The sequence below is a fragment of the Thalassophryne amazonica genome, chromosome 22 (genome assembly GCF_902500255.1).
Source record: "Thalassophryne amazonica chromosome 22, fThaAma1.1, whole genome shotgun sequence".
Classification (NCBI taxonomy): Eukaryota; Metazoa; Chordata; class Actinopteri; order Batrachoidiformes; family Batrachoididae; genus Thalassophryne; species Thalassophryne amazonica.
The window spans coordinates 15,765,665-15,785,312 of NC_047124.1; the positions used below are offsets into that span (position 1 = coordinate 15,765,665).

The following is a 19,648-nucleotide window of genomic DNA, read 5'->3' on the forward strand; positions in this document are numbered from 1 at the left end:
GAATAATAAAATGGAGCATAAAAATATGTATTTCATTTTGAAAAATGTATTTTTAAATTGTAGTGCATTTTACAATCACAAAATTTAAAAGAAAAATTTAATGAATTTTTTTTTAATGCTAGCACTTTCAGTGTTTTCAGTTTTCTGTTTTAGTGTGAAGGGATGGGGCTACAGAGAGTGTTTAGCATCTAATTTGCATAATAAGCATCCCAAAAATACTAACATTTAGACTCTAAATGTTAGTATTTTGGGGATAAAATATATTTAGAAATGTATAGGCAGCAATGATAAGCACAATAAAGCTTCCAAAAGAACGATATTTAGTTCTATTGTGTTCCTCGTGGGTTAAAAAAAAAACAAAAAACGGGCGATGACGCAGCAGCCGTAGAGGTTTTTTTTTGGGGGGGGGGGGGGGGCGAATGTGCATTGTGCACTTTTTTTTTTTTTTTTTCCCCATTTACCGCGTTAAAGTGGGATTGACAGGCAGTCGGACCAATCACTGACGTGCAGGAGTCGCTGTTCTCCAGCCTGACGACGTTTAAAGTGGGTACTTGGTATTTATGGTAACATTAACAAAGTTGTTCACGCTATATCACGGCCACAGCTTCATTAGAAAAAAAAAATCTTTCCCCTGCTCGTGGAACATTCAGATTCAGCAACATAATATTTGATTATTAAGTAGGCGAAAGCGTCTTTTTCGAATAGGCAAATCGTTAGCCATCTAAAAGCAACAACAAAACACAGTGGGGGGCCTTCGTTTAGCGCCAGTTTAGACATCCTTCGCTCCGACTAGTGACTTTCATTAAATTAAATTTAATTAAATGTTTTTGTGTAATTGTTTATAACATTTTATTTTGAAACGCGGCTAATAAACAGTCTATTGACAAGTTATAGCTTATAAATCCAAGGTAAGTCTCGAGCATTCTGTGTTAAACGCTTAAATGTGTCTTTTTAAAAGATTGTGGCACACTGTTTTGAATTTTTGTTCCAAATCAAGTTCAAAACGCATTTTTCAGTTTTTGTAAAGTGCTCTGCAGAGATTTTGGACACATTTCGAAACGCTTTAAAATCGAATAAATGGAAAATTTGTAAATGCATAAACAAATGCAAAATGTGTGACCACATTTGATCTTTAAAATGACATAATTCCTGTTCAGTGATAATAATCATTTACTTTCTGTGATCTGCAGTTTATAAGAACCAGGGTTTTTTTTTAATTCGGTGTTTACATCAACTGTGTGGTCATCACTAACTAGGACATTTCAAGTTTCACACACACAGATTGAGAAAATTGACACGGGGGGTTAGCTTCATTCTACAGATTAAAAACAAAAGTTGAGCTCATGAACGCAGACAACCAAGGCTGATTATCTCAAAATGCATCTAACTGACCAGATTAATCAGTCTACCATTAAATTTATCAAAATTCTAGGTGTCTAAACAACATCTTAAGGTGCTTCACATAAAACAACTTATAAACAGATTAAAAGATTAAAAAGCACAATTTAAAAGACATGATTAAATAAAAGAAAAGGCAAATAACACAATAAAAATTCTAATGACATAAAATGCTAATCATAAACATGGGAGAACAAGTGTGTTTTGAGCCTAGACTTAAGTGTCCACAGAATCAGTCTAAAATCTTAGCCTTTTGTTTGGAGAATGTTTTACCAACATTGGTGAAGGAAGACCAAACAGGTTTTATCAAGGGCCGGAACTCTGTTGATAACATCAGACGACTGTTACATGCTATTCAAGTTTTTAAACAAAATTCTAGTTGTGGTCTGGTGCTTTCCTTCGATGCAGAGAAAGCATTTGACCGAACTGAGTAGTCCTTCTTATTGTATACATTGGGTAAATTTGAGTTGGGAGAGAATTTTGAAAACTGGGTTAAGAATAGATTATAAGTACAGTAACAAGTAACAGTTTTGACTAACAGTCTGGTTTGACTACTTTAACACTCACAGAGGTGTGATGCAAGGTTGTCCTCTGTCACCCCTTGCTGAGGCTATAAGGGCGACACCTGCAATATGCAGTTTAGAGATCGGACAGCTGTGTCATAAAATAACATTGTATGCAGATGATGTTCTAATTCTTTTGACCAACCCTGAAACATCTATTCCAGGTCTTAGATGTGATTGACAGATTGAGTAGATTTTCTGGTTATAAGATTAATTTGGCCAATTCAGAGGCTATGCCCCTTGGTTCTCTTTCAACAATACCAGCTATAGATCCTCCCTTCCATTTTAAATGGTCTCCTAATGGGTTTGAGTATTTGGGGATTTTTATTATGCCATCTTTTGACCAATTACAACCCCTGGCAAAAATTATGAAATCACCGGCCTCGGAGGATGTTCATTCAGTTGTTTAATTTTGTAGAAAAAAAAGCAGATCACATGACATGACACAAAACTAGTCATTTCAAATGGCAACTTTCTGGCTTTAAGAAACACTATAAGAAATCAGGAAAAAAAATTGTGGCAGTCAGTAACGGTTCCTTTTTTAGACTAAGCAGAGGGAAAAAAATATGGAATCACTCAATTCTGAGGAAAAAATTATGGAATCATGAAAACAAAAGAATGCTCCAACACATCACTAGTATTTTGTTGCACCACCTCTGGGTTTTATAACAGCTTGCAGTCTCTGAGGCATGGACTTAATGAGTGACAAACAGTACTCTTCATCAATCTGGCTCCAACTTTCTCTGATTGCTGTTGCCAGATCAGCTTTGCAGGTTGGAGCCTTGTCATGGACCATTTTCTTCAACTTCCACCAAAGATTTTCAATTGGATTAAGATCCGGACTATTTGCAGGCCATGACATTGACCCTATGTGTCTTTTTGCAAGGAATGTTTTCACAGTTTTTGCTCTATGGCAAGATGCATTATCATCTTGAAAAATGATTTCATCATCCCCAATTAAAGCCCGTTGCACAAATCCTGTAACATGTAATACCTTAAAAGCCTGGCGACTTGTGCATCATCTGGAGGGAAGAGCGAATATCACCTCTAGGTTTACTCTCTAGCTTTACTCCAATAATAAATAATCCGGCCTTTCCCCTGGGCTCTTTAAATTTTGTTTTTTATTCATGGTTTACAAAGAATATCAAATCGCTCAATGATCTGTTTTTAGAGGATGACTTTTGTCATTTGAACAATTAATTAATAGATATAGGTTACTGAAACAGGATTTTTTTTTCCCCATTTTTTTTTTACAAATAAGACATTATATTATTCATAGTACAGCTCTTATTGATCACCCTGAAATATCTGCGGTCGAGGAAATGCTGTTTCGCCAAAGAGATTTCAATTTTTACCCAAACAAGAGCAATACAGTTTAAAATTTTACACAGATTGCATATATCTCATCGCAGGCACCTCTTCAACCACTCTTTGTCCTCATGTGTCTGAAGTGTAAAACTGAAATGGGAAACTTAACTCACTGTTTTTGGTTTTCTTGTCAGAAGCTTTGAGGATATTGGGTGGAATTTACTGGCGAAATTGAGAAAATATTCCATACTAAGATAGAAATGGACCCTAGGTCTTTGATTCTGGGGCTGACAAGCAAATATATGAAAAAAGCAACTGATAAGAGAGACTGACACAGGGAGACTGTTCCACAGAGCAGGGGCCCAGTAAGAGAAGGTTCTTTGACCCAATGACTTTTTCTTCACCCTAGGAACACAAAGTAGTCCGGCATCCTGCGAACGCAGAGCCCAGGAAACGTAGGGTTTCAACAAATGGCCAGGTAACAAGGCTTCAATCCGTGAACAATTTTGTAGGTTAGCAGCAAAACCTTAAAGTCTGCTCTCACAGAGACAGGAAGCTAGTGAAGAAATGCCACGATGGGGGTAGTATGGTCAAACCTTCTGCTTCATGTCAAAAGTCTGGCAGCAGCATTCTGAATAATAAATGTCATGACCACTTTTTCTTTTGGTGATCAGTAGCTTTTAATGTTTTTGTCCCTGCTTTTTTGTAAGGTCGTAGGTCGTCTGAAATCAGCCCTAACATCAAGATCTCAGAAATGGACAGTAAGTAAAATAGAATTTTCAACACAAGCATACGGGTTTATCTGGAGATTTAAGTTTTGGTCAGTTACTGTCTTCTCCCCCCAGGTGAGGATGATCTGGACATTTTGACGGCACTACTGGCTGAGAGTGAAGGCGTTGGAGAGGAACAGGTGGATGACTTGGAAGGCCTGTTTGAAGCCGACACTGATGAGGAGGAAGAGTACAAAGATGGTGTTGAAGACGAGAGCAGAGATGTCACCAGCGAGGGCGCTGTGTCGGATCTCTTTGGAGATGTGGATGATATCAGAGCTGAAGAAACGGATGATCGACAAGAAGATCTCGAAAGGCTCAACAGGTCCAAGGAGGAATTGCAAGGTATGGGCTGCTGTAGTCTCTTATTTTCTCCATTTCTGGTTAATTGGTTTTGGGGGTCTCAACCTTGTGGTACAGGGACCAGATCAAAGCATGTGAGATGAACTCCTAAAGCCCAGGTTACACATAGACGGTTTTGTCGGCGGGTAGTACGTAGACCGAAGTTCGCGGTAGTTCCGGCTGTTTTCGCGGTGGAAAGGGGCGGAGCATTGCGCCGGCGTTTTGAGCGCCGTACTAGCCGTAAATACGCGGATAAAACGCTGCTAAATCCGCCGAATAAAGCAGCATTTTGACGACGTAGCATCCGGCATACGTCAGGCAACGGGGGTTAATACCCAGTTCTATCCTTTACAATCGCAGGTTAAGACGCGCGTGAGAACGGCGGTGTTCTGCTGCCACCGAAAATGCCCTGTGTACTGCTGGATTTATCCAGGCAAATCCTGCGTTACTCCAGGAACTTTTGCATATAGGCACCGCCCGCAGAGTATAATAGGCTGAAGCAGCTGTCACTGCAGGGGGAGGGAGATCATCACTCAGCCTTTCCTTTTCTCTCCTTTTTCCCCTCCTCAACGTGTTGCTCGTCCCCACCGCAGGGCTACCCTCTGCTTCTGAACCAGACCTCTTGGTAACCCCTTGCCACTGCCAGTTTTCTTTTAGGAGGCATACTGGAGCTTCTCTGCAAAAATATCTGGAGCTGGCTGTGAGTGAGAGGCCTGCATGCAGCGCGCTAGCGTTTTTATACTAACCGCCGCCTATCGGCCGTTTGGAACGCCATTAACCGGGAGGTGGCGTTTAGAACGGAGTACTGTCCGCTAGTGCCGCCGTTTTGTCTGCCTCTGTCGACGGTTTAAAACGCCTTTGAGGACGCCGATGTGGGCTCTATCGCCATTGTACATGCCGTTGGTTAGGGATACAACGCCGGCCGCCAGTTACGGCGGTGTAAACTGCGGCACTATAGGAAGGGGCAGGATGACACGGCGATTAAAAAGTATCAAACGCCGTTGTTCGCGTTGTCTCCGTCGTCACGCGAATTCTCCGGGAGCGCTCCCGGAATTATTCGACATGTTGAATAGTTTTTTCGATGATTCCCGGTAAAGCCGAAACTAAGCCACGCCCCCTAGTGCCGTTGTTGACAATGGCGTTTGATCCTTAAGACGGCCAAAAACTCTTCCGGGACGCTTCCGGGAGCTCTTACCGTCTATGTGTAAACGGGGCTTAAGGTCCCCACAAGACATTTACAAACAAGTATTCTTTTTTTAAGTACTAAGGTTTTCTTTCTCTCACATCAGGGGAGCTGAGGCGGATGCAAGAGAAGATGCAGCGATTACAGCAGGAGCTGGAGGCAACTCAGAAGGTTTCCAGCTCACCTTCCATTGCAGTCAAGACTACAGGAGGCTCTGCTCATCCCAAACAGACGCCTCCTCAAAAAGCTTCCTCCAAACCAAACCTCAGAACACCAATCACTACAACACACAAGGTTCAGACACAAGCAGGTAAACATGTTCATTTTACCTGACAATTCCAGAACTGTACTGGTCCGGTATTTTATTAGATTTGTGAAAAATAAGGCACAAAATTATCGATAAAACCAATAATGTGATAGGAAAAAAGGAAAATAATTGCAAAAAAAAACAAAAAACAGTACAAGCAGGTATTTATTGTTCCTTTATGGAGACAGAATATTTACTTTATCAGTAGTCACTTAGTCAATATTTAAGTGATTAGGATCACAAACTAGTTATAAAATACAAAATAAATCCATACCTGACACATAACATACAAACAGGTCAATTATGAAATAGTCATTCTAACAGCTGGTACCTTTTTGCCACCACAGCTGGAGGCGGAAGCCGGAAGCTCCAGGAATCCTCTGAATTTTCCACCCAGTTGTGCAACGGCGACTCCTTCAAGCGCAAACCCAGAGTAGCTCACCAGCCCAAACCGAGCACTTCATCAGGTGAACATAAATGCATGTATCATTTACTTACATTGAAATTGTTTTGTGATCTGTAACCTCGGTTTTACTTGAGGAATTTGAATGTTGAAGATTCTTCATGTTGTACTTTGTTTGGTTAGTTTCAAGATATCCACTTCCTGGATGATTGCTGTTATGGGTCTATTTTGTTCTAAACTAAGTTGTAAATGTATCCACCTACAGTAGATAGCGCCACCAGTATGGGAAGATGGCACAGCAAGTCTTACAAAAAGCTCAGGCTGTAGAACTGTTTAAGCAGCGCTTCATTGGATATTTGCTTTGCTGCTTTTCAGAAGCAGCAAATCTGCTTCTTAACCCCTCTCAAAGGCATTAAAATATGTCAATCGTAAGTCACTTTTGTGCGACTTAAAGTCACTAACTTGGGATTCCTGTCTTGTTGCGAGAAAGAAATGAGAATCATCCCCCATTCCGTTCTCACAGCTTCAAACGCTGCGCGGCTCTCTGCCAAGTCAAAGAGAGTCTGGTCGGAATTAATAACTTTAAAGCGAATCAGCATTTAAATCAAATGACACCTCTTTCCAAACATTGTAAAACAAACAACAAACTGCAATCGATCAAAATGTTTTTTCCTCCCAAAATGAGACGTCCTGCGCTGGTGTGCAGCAGCTGAGCTCAGCTCAGAGGTACGGAGAGACATTTATGCCAAAATGTGCAATATGTGCAAATGTGCCAAAATGCCAGACCACAATGGAAATAAGCATTTATTACTTTCTTGTGCTATCCGTGTATTTTAATGAGCAAATACGTATTTTGTGCATTATTGTACTAAATAAATTCAATCAATCAATCATGTCTGAAAGGAAATGCTTTTCCCAAAAACTACAGAATGTTTTCAAGTGTTCTTTTGCACTGGAAATTATTTGTTGTTTTTTTTTTTTTTTCTGTAAGAAAACTGCTTGGACTGGAAAATTACCAAAGCTGAAAAATGAAACTCAAGATTTGTACTTTGTGTAATCTAATTTTCTTTTTATTAGAATTGAGCTTATAAAGTTGGTATCAAAAAAACGTATCGTTTAGGAACCGGTATTGAAGTGAAGGTATTGGTACCGGTATCGAAAATTTTTGATTGATACCCAGCCCTACCTACAGTTGTGATCAGGAACTTCTCACATTTACCTTACCTTGCATTTAGTGTTATTTCCCTGCATCACTGGGTTTGTGTTTACGTTTGATCTGAGGTGGATCAAATGTTGATTTTGGTACAAGTTTTATGCCGGATGGCCTTCCTGACGCAAGTCCACATTACATGGGCGTGGTGGAGTTTGAACCGGGAACATTCCGCACTGACACCAAGAGTATTAACCACTTGGTCACCACCTCAGAATAACTTGTTAATGATGATGATTTTATAAACTTTTCAGAGTAGTAATAATATTTTGCTTTTCACCTTTACTCTTGAGTTTAGAAATGATGGATGAAAAATTCAAGAGTAATTTCACATTTAAAATGTTAATACAGTGTGTGGATGTAATGTGAGATGTTATCTTTGTTTTTTGTCTCAGAAGACAGAGGCCCGCTGGTGGAGATAAGGCTCGGCAGCTCTTTCCAGCCAATAGAAAGCAAAAGCCAAATTGCCGTTCCACAGCGTTCACCTCCAGGTTCCCAGAGCAGACCAGCTCCTCCTCCTCCTCCTCCAAAAGATGTGGCTGTTGAGAAATACTCCGGGCTACGGCTCAGGTCAGGAGTCTGATGGGATTTTGAAATTTAGAATTGCAGATTGAACACCCTTTAAGGGTAATTCTGGGTTCAACCTACATGCACACAGCAGGTTTGGTGGAAATTAGCCTGAGTAGTAAAGTAGTAGTAGAGTAGTTTTGGAACAGACACAAACGTTTCTCAGATTCTGTTGTGATGCACTGGTCCATCACTCGTCACTGTACACAGACACGTACTTTACACAGTTATTGACTCTTTGCCACTCCAGAAAACCACGTGTCTCCTCCAGCGAGATGGACCGCAAAATGGCCGACCGCCGTCTGATCCGCCTGTCATCTGTGCCAGAACGTTTGACTCGAGAGAAGCTGGAGGAGAGCGACTGGGTGACTTTTGCCGTGCTGATCAACAAGGCCACGCCCCAAAGCAACAACAGTGTAAGTCCATGTTTAAAAGCTTCAAAAACCTAGTCTGGGTTATAATCCTAAACACGGTTGGAAACTGTTACCCAGTACAAATACGTACTGTTAAGATTAGAAGACCTCTCTAACTGATGTCATTGATTTGATTTTTGTCACTGTGAAGCAGTGATGCTGCAGTATGTAAGCCGCAGTTGGCAGTAAAATATGTGTTGGTTTCCTCGACAGTCCCACAGTCCTGCTCAAGAGAAGCAAGTGAGATTGTTGGGTTTTGACTGACACTATTAGCTCCTGCTACTATGGCGTCAATGCTAAAGGAACAGGGTGCATCCGTGTGTCTGCCTTTGCCACACTAATAACCATGTTTTCACAGACCCAAGATATTTGGGGTATAGGTTTATTTCCCAGCACTGTTTCATTGATCTTTTTCTGCATCCAAAACAGTGATGATTCAAGTAGGAACACCAGTGGCTCTACTCCTGGTCCTTGAGGGCGAAACGTTTGTTTTGTTTCAAAGAGGAACCGATTGGTAAATTACATGCAGATTTATTTGTTAAACTTTAACCATACATGAAAACATAGCTCCCAGCGATGAGATCTTTTTACTTTTCTTAATGCAAGCATGAATTTGTTACTTGAATTTGAGCCTTTGTTACTGTATTGCTGTTTCACAAAGTAGCATCAGCTTGAAACAGTAAAAACAAAAAATATGATTTCAACTCCAAAACCAACTAAAATATTGAATCCGAACTGACCCATTTTTATTAATGAGCCTAAAAAATGTTTTGCTAAGCAAAGGTGTCTATGTGCAGCAGATATTGGTGGATTATCTAGTTAATAAATAGAGCTGTGGTGATTAATCAACTATTAAATTAATTTTGAGTCATTTAATAATGATCCAAATTCTCTGACTTCACCTTCTTTAAATATGAATGTTTTCTGCTTTTTCTTCCTCCTCTCATACAGTGAACTGAATATCTTTGGCTCTGGAAAACATTGGTCAGCATTTTTCACTATTTTCTGACCTTTTATGGACCGAACAACTAATGGTTTAATTGAGAAACGAATCAATCGATTAATCGATAATGAAAATAATCGTTAGTTTTAGCCCTGTTATCAATGAGGCTTTAGTCTTCATTCAGATTAAGTGTTGCAGGGAAGTGAAATGTGAGCAGTTTAGTTCAGTGACACATTTTAACCGAATGCCAGCAGCACTGGTTGGACAACAGAGGGATGAGAATTGTCCTCTCCATTTGGCACCGTCGGGTAAAATCCAAACTTTGAAATGTCAGAAACACTGCACGCTCTCACTGTGATGCTTCCTCTCTGCAGGGCAAAACCTTCAGCATCTGGAAGCTGAACGACCTGCACAACCTGGAAGTGTTTGTGTCTCTCTTCCTGTTTGGGGAGGTGCACAAGGAGCACTGGAAGACAGAGCCAGGGACTGTCATCGGACTCCTCAACCCAAACCCTATGAAGCCGAAAGACGGATATGACGGGGTGAGTGGACACGCGTGTGGTCCTTTAATTTAGAAAAAATAACATCAAAGAAAGAATCAGCAACAGATGCACTTCAAAAAGCAGACACTGCTGAAATAACATCTTAATTCACTTCAGCTTAAACAGCAAACAGATGAATAACCAACCAGTGAATCGATACAGAAAATAAATGCCAGAATGCTGGGAAACACACTGTTTTTCTTTCTTTCCAAACAGTCGGGAATTTCAAACGCCGCTGTTCAGCCGCCATCACCACAGCTACACGCCACCGTTTCACTCATTACTTTTCGTAAGGAGCTGTGTTCACGCATGGTTGTATGATAACATGTTTTTTTATTTATGCTTCCTGAATCGGTTTTTAGGATTTTTGAGCGTCGAGTGTTTTGGCTGCCAGAATGTCTGCCAGTAAACACAAAAACGGAGCTGATGGCTTTGGCAAAATTGGCAATGAGGTTTCGGTGTCGGCTCAATACGACAGAGTGAAATCTGATGAGAGGGATGTGGTATGGAACGGTACAAATACACAGTTCCTAAATACACAGACGCTGCCATCCAAATGCAAATAGGCTAAACTCTGGAGGAACCAGTGTGACGATTCTGGAGTCTTAACAGAAATGTTGCATCTTTCATTACCGGTAATTGATATTTTGTGGAATAAAATGTGGAATAGCACTGGAGCTACTTTTTTTCCATTCTCTCTCTCTCTCTTTCTCTTATATTTTCCTTCAAACTGGACATTTTTCCTACAAAATAAAACCTGATCACCAACAGATTATCACTTTGTTTCAAAAATGTTCCAGTTATTTATATTTACATTATCATGTAATCATTCTATACAAATATTCTTTGCCGCCATTGTGCTCCTGTCCAGTTCTTCTTTTGCTATCTTGTTGTTAAAGAACTTTATATTGCAGCTCAATCATTTTTTTTATGTTACATGAACTGCATTTTCTAATACATAAAATGGTAATAACTAAAGGCAACAAAGTCCAACAGTAGATAAATTGTTGTAACTTTTTGTCTCTTTTTGTTGATTTTGTACATTGTGTTTGCTCCGAGCTGGTCAAGATAAAAGTATGTTGAACTTGTTCAGGTCAGCCTGACGGTGGATCACCCTCAGAAGGTGCTGCTGATGGGCGAAGCTCAGGACTACAGCACCTGTAAGGCCATGAAGAAAAATGGAGACCCCTGTTCTCAGATCGTTAATATGGTGAGTCCAACACCTTCACCTTCCATTTAATTCTAATGTCCTCTGAGTTAGCAGAAGGGGTTTTTTTTTTTCATGCAAAAATAGTTTTTTGCTCCAAAACAAAACAGACAGGTGTAAAAAGACGAATGGCATTGATTCAGTTGCTGCAGTGTTTTTCTGCCGAATCTGCAGGCGTCTGTGTTCCAGCATGTCTTAGACAGTGATTGTTTGTCTGCAGTACGTGTGCCAGTACTGCCAGTATCACGTCAAAGCCCAGTATAAGAAGATGAGCTCGAAGAGGGCCGAGCTACAGTCCACGTTTTCTGGAAAAGCTCCCAAAAGATTGAAGGGGAAGAGCGGCGGTCTCAGAGAGCGGCTGTGTCAAGACGGCTTTTACTACGGGGGCGTGTCATCCCCCGCCTGCGCCGCATCACTGTGAGTAACGTAGGATCGGGTGTTTCTGTCAGAAAGTGTTTTTTTTTTTTTTACCCACCCCCACCCCCATCATGCCAAAGTATCATGTTAGTCTTTCATTTGGACAAAGTCTAATTTATCAGAGTTGGGGCTGTAATAGTGATTTGGTCTCTACAGTATTGCCAAAAATGTGCTTCAAGGCCACACAGACGCTGACTTTTTACCCCAACAACAAAGTAAGACTTAAATTACAGGACGGTACAAAACTGTTTTGAAGTTTGAACCAAATCTTTACAATTTATTTTGGAAACCATTTTCCAAAACAAAACACACTGAAACAGTGAATTTAAAGATAGGTTTCCCTACCTAACAATTATTCTGAGCAGATTCAGTCATCTATCTATCTATCTAAAAAAATTATTTTTTATTAAAAATTAATTTTGTTTTAATGTAATGCAGCATGTATGCTGTTTCTGTTTGTTGTAACTTAAAGATGAAAGCGATTATTGTTGTGTATGGTTAAAAATCGATGAAATGGTTGATTATTGTGAATATTCAGAATCAGTCATCAGATCTTTTGTGTTAATTTTTACACAACATATTAATTTTCTTTGTACATGGATAAACAGCTACTCTTTGGGCACGCCAACAGACATTCCTCCAAATTTCTTCCACCTGCCCTCCGTTTTGAATAGACACACATGCCAAAAAAAAGAAAAAAAAGGACAAAGGGTTGAAAACTAGAATTTGGAGGTAATGTTCTGTTTTACATTTGAATTGGTTGAACGAAGGAGATTCCCTTTAATTTCTCATTTGAGGAAAAATGTTTAATGTTTGTGGATTATATTTCACTCCGTCTAATTGTGAACATGGTTGAAATTCACCTTAAATGCTGTGGGAGTGGTATAAATCTTGTTGTTATTAGTAGTGGGTCTTTTTATTTACATATTTTTGAAATCCCACTCTGCAGATCAGCATCCAGACCAAATAAACCCACCCAGCGAACCCTGGACAAGCTGTTTGTAAAAGGCTCCTCTCAGCTTGTTGCTCAAGCCAAAAAGTTGGGTAGGTCACTTATTTTATTTATTTATTTTAAATAAAACTACTGAAGGTATAATACTGATATATAATGTAATAACTGATGTTGGCATGAGCACAAAAAAGTGACCTCTAATCGTTGATCTGAGCGTTTTGGGGAATTCTGCAAACATAATCTCATTTTCTTTTTGTACTTGTCATATGATGCAAAGTTGTTTTATTATTATTAGCTATGGAGTCTGGAGAGGTTTCAGGATGTTCAGATGACTTCAAGTCCTTGATGTCGATGCCAACACCTGGTGCGCTCCAGCTGAAGAAGCACCTGGCACAAGGAAACAAATCAGGTACTTATTACGTCCACAAATGGGAGCTGGCGACGTGAGCGCCTGCAGCGGCCCCCTCGGGTGTTCTCACGGTGCGAAAGTACCTTTAGAATTTTGAGTCATCTGGAACTGACTACAGGTCTGCCTGGGTGGTCTCAGTCTGGACCCAACTTTCTGTCAGCGCATTGCTCCCCTCTTTTCTTCTTCGGCCGTTAACAGTGATCAAGTACAGTTTGTTTTTCCAAAAACGTGGAACAGAGACAATAAAATCTGCACTGGAAATTTATACACTCAACAAAAATATAAACGCAACACTTTTGGTTTTGCTACCATTTTGTATGAGATGAACTCAAAGATCTAAAACTTTTTCCACATACACAATATCACCATTTCCCTCAAATATTGTTCACAAACCAGTTGAAATCTGTGATAGTGAGCACTTCTCCTTTGCTGAGATAATCCATCCCACCTCACAGGTGTGCCATATCAAGATGCTGATTAAACACCATGATTAGTGCACAGGTGTGCCTTAGACTGCCCACAATAAAAGGCCACTCTGAAAGGTGCAGTTTTGTTTTATTGGGGGGGATACCAGTCAGTATCTGGTGTGACCACCATTTGCCTCATGCAGTGCAACACATCTCCTTCGCATAGAGTTGATCAGGTTGTCAATTGTGGCCTGTGGAATGTTGGTCCACTCCTCTTCAATGTGCGAAGTTGCTGGATATTGGCAGGAACTGGTACACGCTGTTGTATACGCTGGTCCAGAGCATCCCAAACATGCTCAATGGGTGATATATCGGGTGAGTATGCCGGCCATGCAAGAACTGGGACATTTTCAGCTTCCAAGAATTGTGTACAGATCCTTGCAACATGGGGCCGTGCATTATCCTGCAACATGAGGTGATGTTCTTGGATGTATGGCACAACAATGGGCCTCAGGATCTCGTCACGATATCTCTGTGCATTCAAAATGCCATCAATAAAATGCACCTGTGTTCTTCGTCCATAACAGATGCCTGCCCATACCATAACCCCACCGCCACCATGGGCCACTCGATCCACAACACTGACATCAGAAAACCGCTCACCCACACGATTCCACACACGCTGTCTGCCATCTGTCCTGAACAGTGTGAACCGGGATTCATCCGTGAAGAGAACACCTCTCCAACGTGCCAAACGCCAGCGAATGTGAGCATTTGCCCACTCAAGTTGGTTATGACGACGAACTGGAGTCAGGTCGAGACCCCGATGAGGACGACGAGCATGCAGATGAGCTTCCCTGAGATGGTTTCTGACAGTTTGTGCAGAAATTCTTTGGTTATGCAAACCGATTGTTTCAGCAGCTGTCCGAGTGGCTGGTCTCAGACGATCTTGGAGGTGAACATGCTGGATGTGGAGGTCCTGGGCTGGTGTGGTTACACGTGGTCTGCGGTTGTGAGGCTGGTTGGATGTACTGCCAAATTCTCTGAAACGCCTTTGGAGACGGCTTATGGTAGAGAAACGAACATTCAATACATGAGCAACAGCTCTGGTTGACATTCCTGCTGTCAGCATGCCAATTGCACGCTCCCTCAAATCTTGCGACATCTGTGGCATTGTGCTGTGTGATAAAACTGCACCTTTCAGAGTGGCCTTTTATTGTGGGCAGTCTAAGGCACACCTGTGCACTAATCATGGTGTCTAATCAGCATCTTGATATGGCACACCTGTGAGGTGGGATGGATTATCTCAGCAAAGGAGAAGTGCTCACTATCACAGATTTAGACTGGTTTGTGAACAATATTTGAGGGAAATGGTGATATTGTGTATGTGGAAAAAGTTTTAGATCTTTGAGTTCATCTCATACAAAATGGGAGCAAAACCAAAAGTGTTGCGTTTATATTTTTGTTGAGTGTAGTTACATGCACTGATTGACCTCTGACCTGCTAGTTTAGCACTTTGGCATGTGCATGCCTTTATAGCTCTTTAATATGATGCTTTCCCTCCTCAGGTGCCAGAGAAGTGGGCAGAGTGACAGTTCAGTCTATCTCGGCTTCTGACATGTTGAAGCAGCAGAAGCAGAAGCAGCTGGAGCTGCTGGCACTCCGCAGAAAGAGAGCCGAGGAGAACCAGAGGAGAGCACTGCAGAACTCCAACCATGCCACCCCTAGCACTTCCTCCTTACAGGAGAGTCCAACGTGCCCAAAACCTGCTTCTCAGGCCACTGGAAGCCCTCCACCTCTCCACACACCAACCTTGGGGCGGGGCTTCTCCAAAGATGAAGACATTCTCTTCTTTGAACACAGCCTGCCACCTGCGCCTAAGCCCAGCATGATCGGCCTATCAGCCGCCAAGCTGGCTGCTCTCAGGAAGCTGAGAGCGAAAAGGGCGGGGCTTGAAAAGGAAGACCCCAATGCCGTAAAGAGAAAAAGGAGTAACAGCAATGAGATTAACGCCCGAGTGGAGAAGAACTTGACTTCACCCAAAGGTAAGGTCATCGGGTTCATTCAGTTGAAAGAAAGTTCATGGACGAAAAAATGTAAATATATTTGGGTAGATAATTTGTGAAACAAGCGTTTTAAACTCTGAATTCTACATTATGCAAGTTCTACATCGATTTTCAGCCAAACCTTAAGGCATCCTAATAATTTTAGTATTATACAACCCCTGGCAAAAATTATGGAATCGCCGGCCTCGGAGGATGTTCATTCAGTTGTTTAATTTTGTAGAAAAAAAGTAGATCACAGACATGACACAAAACTAAAGTCATTTCAAATGGCAACTTTCTGGCTTTAAGAAACACTATAAGAACTCAGGAAAAAAAATTGTGGCAGTCAGTAACGGTTACTTTTTTTAGACCAAGCAGAGGGAAAAAAATATGGAATCACTCAATTCTGAGGAAAAAATTATGGAATCATGAAAAAAGAACGCTCCAACACATCACTAGTATTTTGTTGCACCACCTCTGGCTTTTATAACAGCTTGCAGTCTCTGAGGCATGGACTTAATGAGTGACAAACAGTACTCTTCATCAATCTGGCTCCAACTTTCTCTGATTGCTGTTGCCAGATCAGCTTTGCAGGTTGGAGCCTTGTCATGGACCATTTTCTTCAACTTCCACCAAAGATTTTCAATTGGATTAAGATCCGGACTATTTGCAGGCCATGACATTGACCCTATGTGTCTTTTTGCAAGGAATGTTTTCACAGTTTTTGCTCTATGGCAAGATGCATTATCATCTTGAAAAATGATTTCATCATCCCCAAACATCCTTTCAATTGATGGGATAAGAAAAGTGTCCAAAATATCAACGTAAACGTGTGCATTTATTGATGATGTAATGACAGCCATCTCCCCAGTGCCTTTACCTGACATGCAGCCCCATATCATCAATGACTGTGAAAATTTACATGTTCTCTTCAGGCAGTCATCTTTATAAATCTCATTGGAACGGCACCAAACAAAAGTTCCAGCATCATCACCTTGCCCAATGCAGATTCGAGATTCATCACTGAATATGACTTTCATCCAGTCATCCACAGTCCACGATTGCATTTCCTTAGCCCATTGTAACCTTGTTTTTTTTTTTGTTTAGGTGTTAATGATGGCTTTCGTTTAGCTTTTCTGTATGAAAATCCCATTTCCTTTGGGCGGTTTCTTACAGTTCGGTCACAGACGTTGACTCCAGTTTCCTCCCATTCGTTCCTCATTTGTTTTGTTGTGCATTTTCGATTTTTGAGACATATTGCTTTAAGTTTTCTGTCTTGACACTTTGATGTCTTCCTTGGTCTACCAGTATGTTTGCCTTTAACAACCTTCCCATGTTGTTTGTATTTGGTCCAGAGTTTAGACACAGCTGACTGTGAACAACCAACATCTCTTGCAACATTGCGTGATGATTTACCCTCTTTTAAGAGTTTGATAATCCTCTCCTTTGTTTCAATTGACATCTCTCGTGTTGGAGCCATGATTCATGTCAGTCCACTTGGTGCAACAGCTCTCCAAGGTGTGATCACTCCTTTTTATATGCAGACTAACGAGCAGATCTGATTTGATGCAGGTGTTAGTTTTGGGGATGAAAATTTACAGGGTGATTCCATAATTTATTCCTCAGAATTGAGTGATTCCATATTTTTTTCCCCTCTGCTTGGTCTAAAAAAGTAACCGTTACTGACTGCCACAGTTTTTTTTTCCTGATTTCTTATAGTGTTTCTTAAAGCCAGAAAGTTGCCATTTGGAATGACTTTAGTTTTGTGTCATGTCTGTGATCTGCTTTTTTTCTACAAAATTAAACTGAATGAACATCCTCCGAGGCCGGTGATTCCATAATTATTGCCAGGGGTTGTACTAATTAGTTCTTAGTAAGTTAACAAAGTTTATTTACTTTGTGTCAGAACATAAATTTTTTTCTCAGGGTTTAATCAAATTTGTTTCATTACATGTGTAGGCGAGTCATCTGGTCACGACGACGAGGAGCCGGCGCTGAAGAGGCGGAGAGAAGAACTTCAGTACATCCAGTCAGAAGAATTCCAGAAAATCCTTAATGCCAAATCTCGTCACACGGTTATACTGCAGGCGGTAGGACACGTGGCATCTTATCTTTTCCTACACATCCAGCACTATTGTTGTATGTTCGTTTGTTGTCGTTGCGTTTGTGCAAATTTGTTAAAACTAAATGTGAACTGAAAGTTGCGTTTCTGTCTGTCAGGCGGAGTACCAGCTGCAGGAGCGCTACTTTGACGCTCTGGTGAAAAAGGAGCAGATGGAGGAGAAGATGAAAGGCATCCGAGAGATGAAGTGCCGCGCCGTTAGTTGTAAAAAGGTAGCGGCAGTTGCACGTTAAACATTAGCTTGAGTGGCTTTGGATGAACAAAAACAGATTTAAAAATGGATGCTGTTGTTTCCCATGCTCCTCTGCTTGCAGTGTAACTACACCTACTTCAAGCCCGCTGATCGCTGCGTGGAGGAGAATCACACTCTGCGGTGGCACGACGCCGTCAAACAGTTCTTCAAATGTCCGTGCGGTCAGAGAGCCATTGCGCTGGACAGACTCCCGCACAAACACTGCAGGTACTAATCTGTCCAGGTGACTGACGAGCTCTCTTAGCGACTCATTAGCTGTTTTTAATGATCACTTGGTTTGTGGAATGTTACTGAAATATCTTGGAATATTTGAGAGAATCAGAGTTTGTGGATTTTAACTTTGGACTTCACTACGGTAAAGAAATGACTAATAATATCTAATATTTAACTCTTTCAGTAACTGTGGTCTGTTTAAGTGGACACGCGATGGAATGCTGAAGGTAAAATCTCTTTATGCCTCATAGCAGGAAAAAAGAGACGCTTTCTGGTTTTATCATTAAAGAAAATCTGGCTGTTTGTTCTTTACCTGTTATTGCAGGAGAAAACGGGACCGAAGATCGGCAGCGAACTTCTGCAGCCGCGGGGAGAAGAGCATCCAAAGTTCCTCAACAGTATGAAGTAACAACATTCTTCATGAGTCACTGCTGCAGGCTGTCAATGTTGTGTTTAAACAGAATTTTGCATGCTTTTATAGCCTTTTTATCTTTTAAAATTTATGTTTTGTCTCTTTATTAATTATGGATGTTTTAATATCTGTGATTACAGAAAATTTTTGTCTTTTGTTCTCCAGCTGTTTCTGCTGGAAATGAGCTAATTAAACCAACACCATGCAATTTTTTTTAAATGTTTTGTGTCTGGTTTGTGTTTGTGTTCCGCACATAAGATGTCACTGCAGCTCTGGAAAGTATCAGAGCAAAGGGGAACATTTTATTTGATTGTGTTCATATTTACATATGCAGGGCAGCTCTCAGATCACTGATTTTTAATTTGAATACATACATTTTTAATTTTAATACATGTTGCCCCACTTAAACTACCCATTGTAAGATGATGGTTTAGCAGTTTAAAAGTTTAAAGCCAAAACCCAATTTCAGGTTTTTGTGTGTGTGTGGGGGGGGGGTCAACAAGACCAAAAACATATGAGAAAAAAAAAAAATTTCACACATTCTGTACAATTTTATGCACATTTTCTGTCTTTTCTGCTGCTTCAGGTTTTATTGTGTTTATGCTTTGTAAGGAATTGACAGAACTGAAAAAAGTAATGGCCATATACAGTGAATCCAAACACTTTTTCAGTTAGTCACCAGTCACCCGTACTTCAGTATCATTGGGGGTGGCGGTGGACAAATTTTTAAATCCAAAAATCATTGGGATTATATTAAAAAAAAGATATGCCAGTAGCTAGACAATTTCAGACACAACTAAAATGTGGGTCAAGTCACTGGGGGTCTTAGAACATCTACAACATCCCTCAACTATGTATCAAGAAGGATGCAACAGTTGAGTTAGGTGTTCATTTAGGGTAAGTGCATTTTCACATTATTGCTGCTTTCTCTTCTCTCTCAAGCAATAATGATCATTTTGATTTGTTTATGGCTGTTTTTAGGTGTTACCCTTTTCTGCTTTTATCTGGCCAGATGGATGGGTTCATTGCTGTTACCATATTGTTTCCAGCAGAAGAAAATTACTTCAACAGTAAGCATCACTATTAGTTCAATCAAAGAGCCTACAGCTACAGTATGTAGGATTTAGTGCCATCTAGTGAGTGTCTGTACATTCACACCTGTGACAAGCCTTTTTTTCCTGTAACTGTAGGAAAATCTGTACTTAATACTTTCCACATGAGGCCAGATGGTGCTCAAATAATTTTCAAGGCATTCTATTTTT

The 19,648-nt window shown here is 40.7% G+C and overlaps 1 protein-coding gene across 2 annotated transcripts; it reads left to right on the forward strand.

Moving 5' to 3' along the window:
* Nucleotides 1-772: 772 nt before the first annotated feature.
* Nucleotides 773-18,599, forward strand: mcm10 (minichromosome maintenance 10 replication initiation factor). Of its 2 annotated transcripts, XM_034163841.1 has the most exons (19): nt 778-908; nt 3,679-3,747; nt 3,980-4,030; nt 4,115-4,384; nt 5,671-5,874; nt 6,219-6,338; nt 7,880-8,054; nt 8,302-8,467; nt 9,782-9,949; nt 11,043-11,159; nt 11,377-11,573; nt 12,523-12,617; nt 12,821-12,934; nt 14,910-15,386; nt 17,346-17,476; nt 17,607-17,720; nt 17,823-17,968; nt 18,159-18,201; nt 18,300-18,599. In XM_034163841.1, the coding sequence occupies exons 3-19, from the start codon at nt 4,024-4,026 to the stop codon at nt 18,381-18,383; spliced, it is 2,628 nt and encodes an 875-aa protein (XP_034019732.1). In that variant the 5' UTR covers nt 778-908; nt 3,679-3,747; nt 3,980-4,023; the 3' UTR covers nt 18,384-18,599. The 2 variants fall into 2 exon arrangements, with proteins under 2 accessions (XP_034019733.1, XP_034019732.1); XM_034163842.1 differs by lacking the exon at nt 3,679-3,747 and having other exon boundaries at nt 773-908.
* The last annotated feature ends 1,049 nt before the right edge of the window (nt 18,600-19,648 follow it).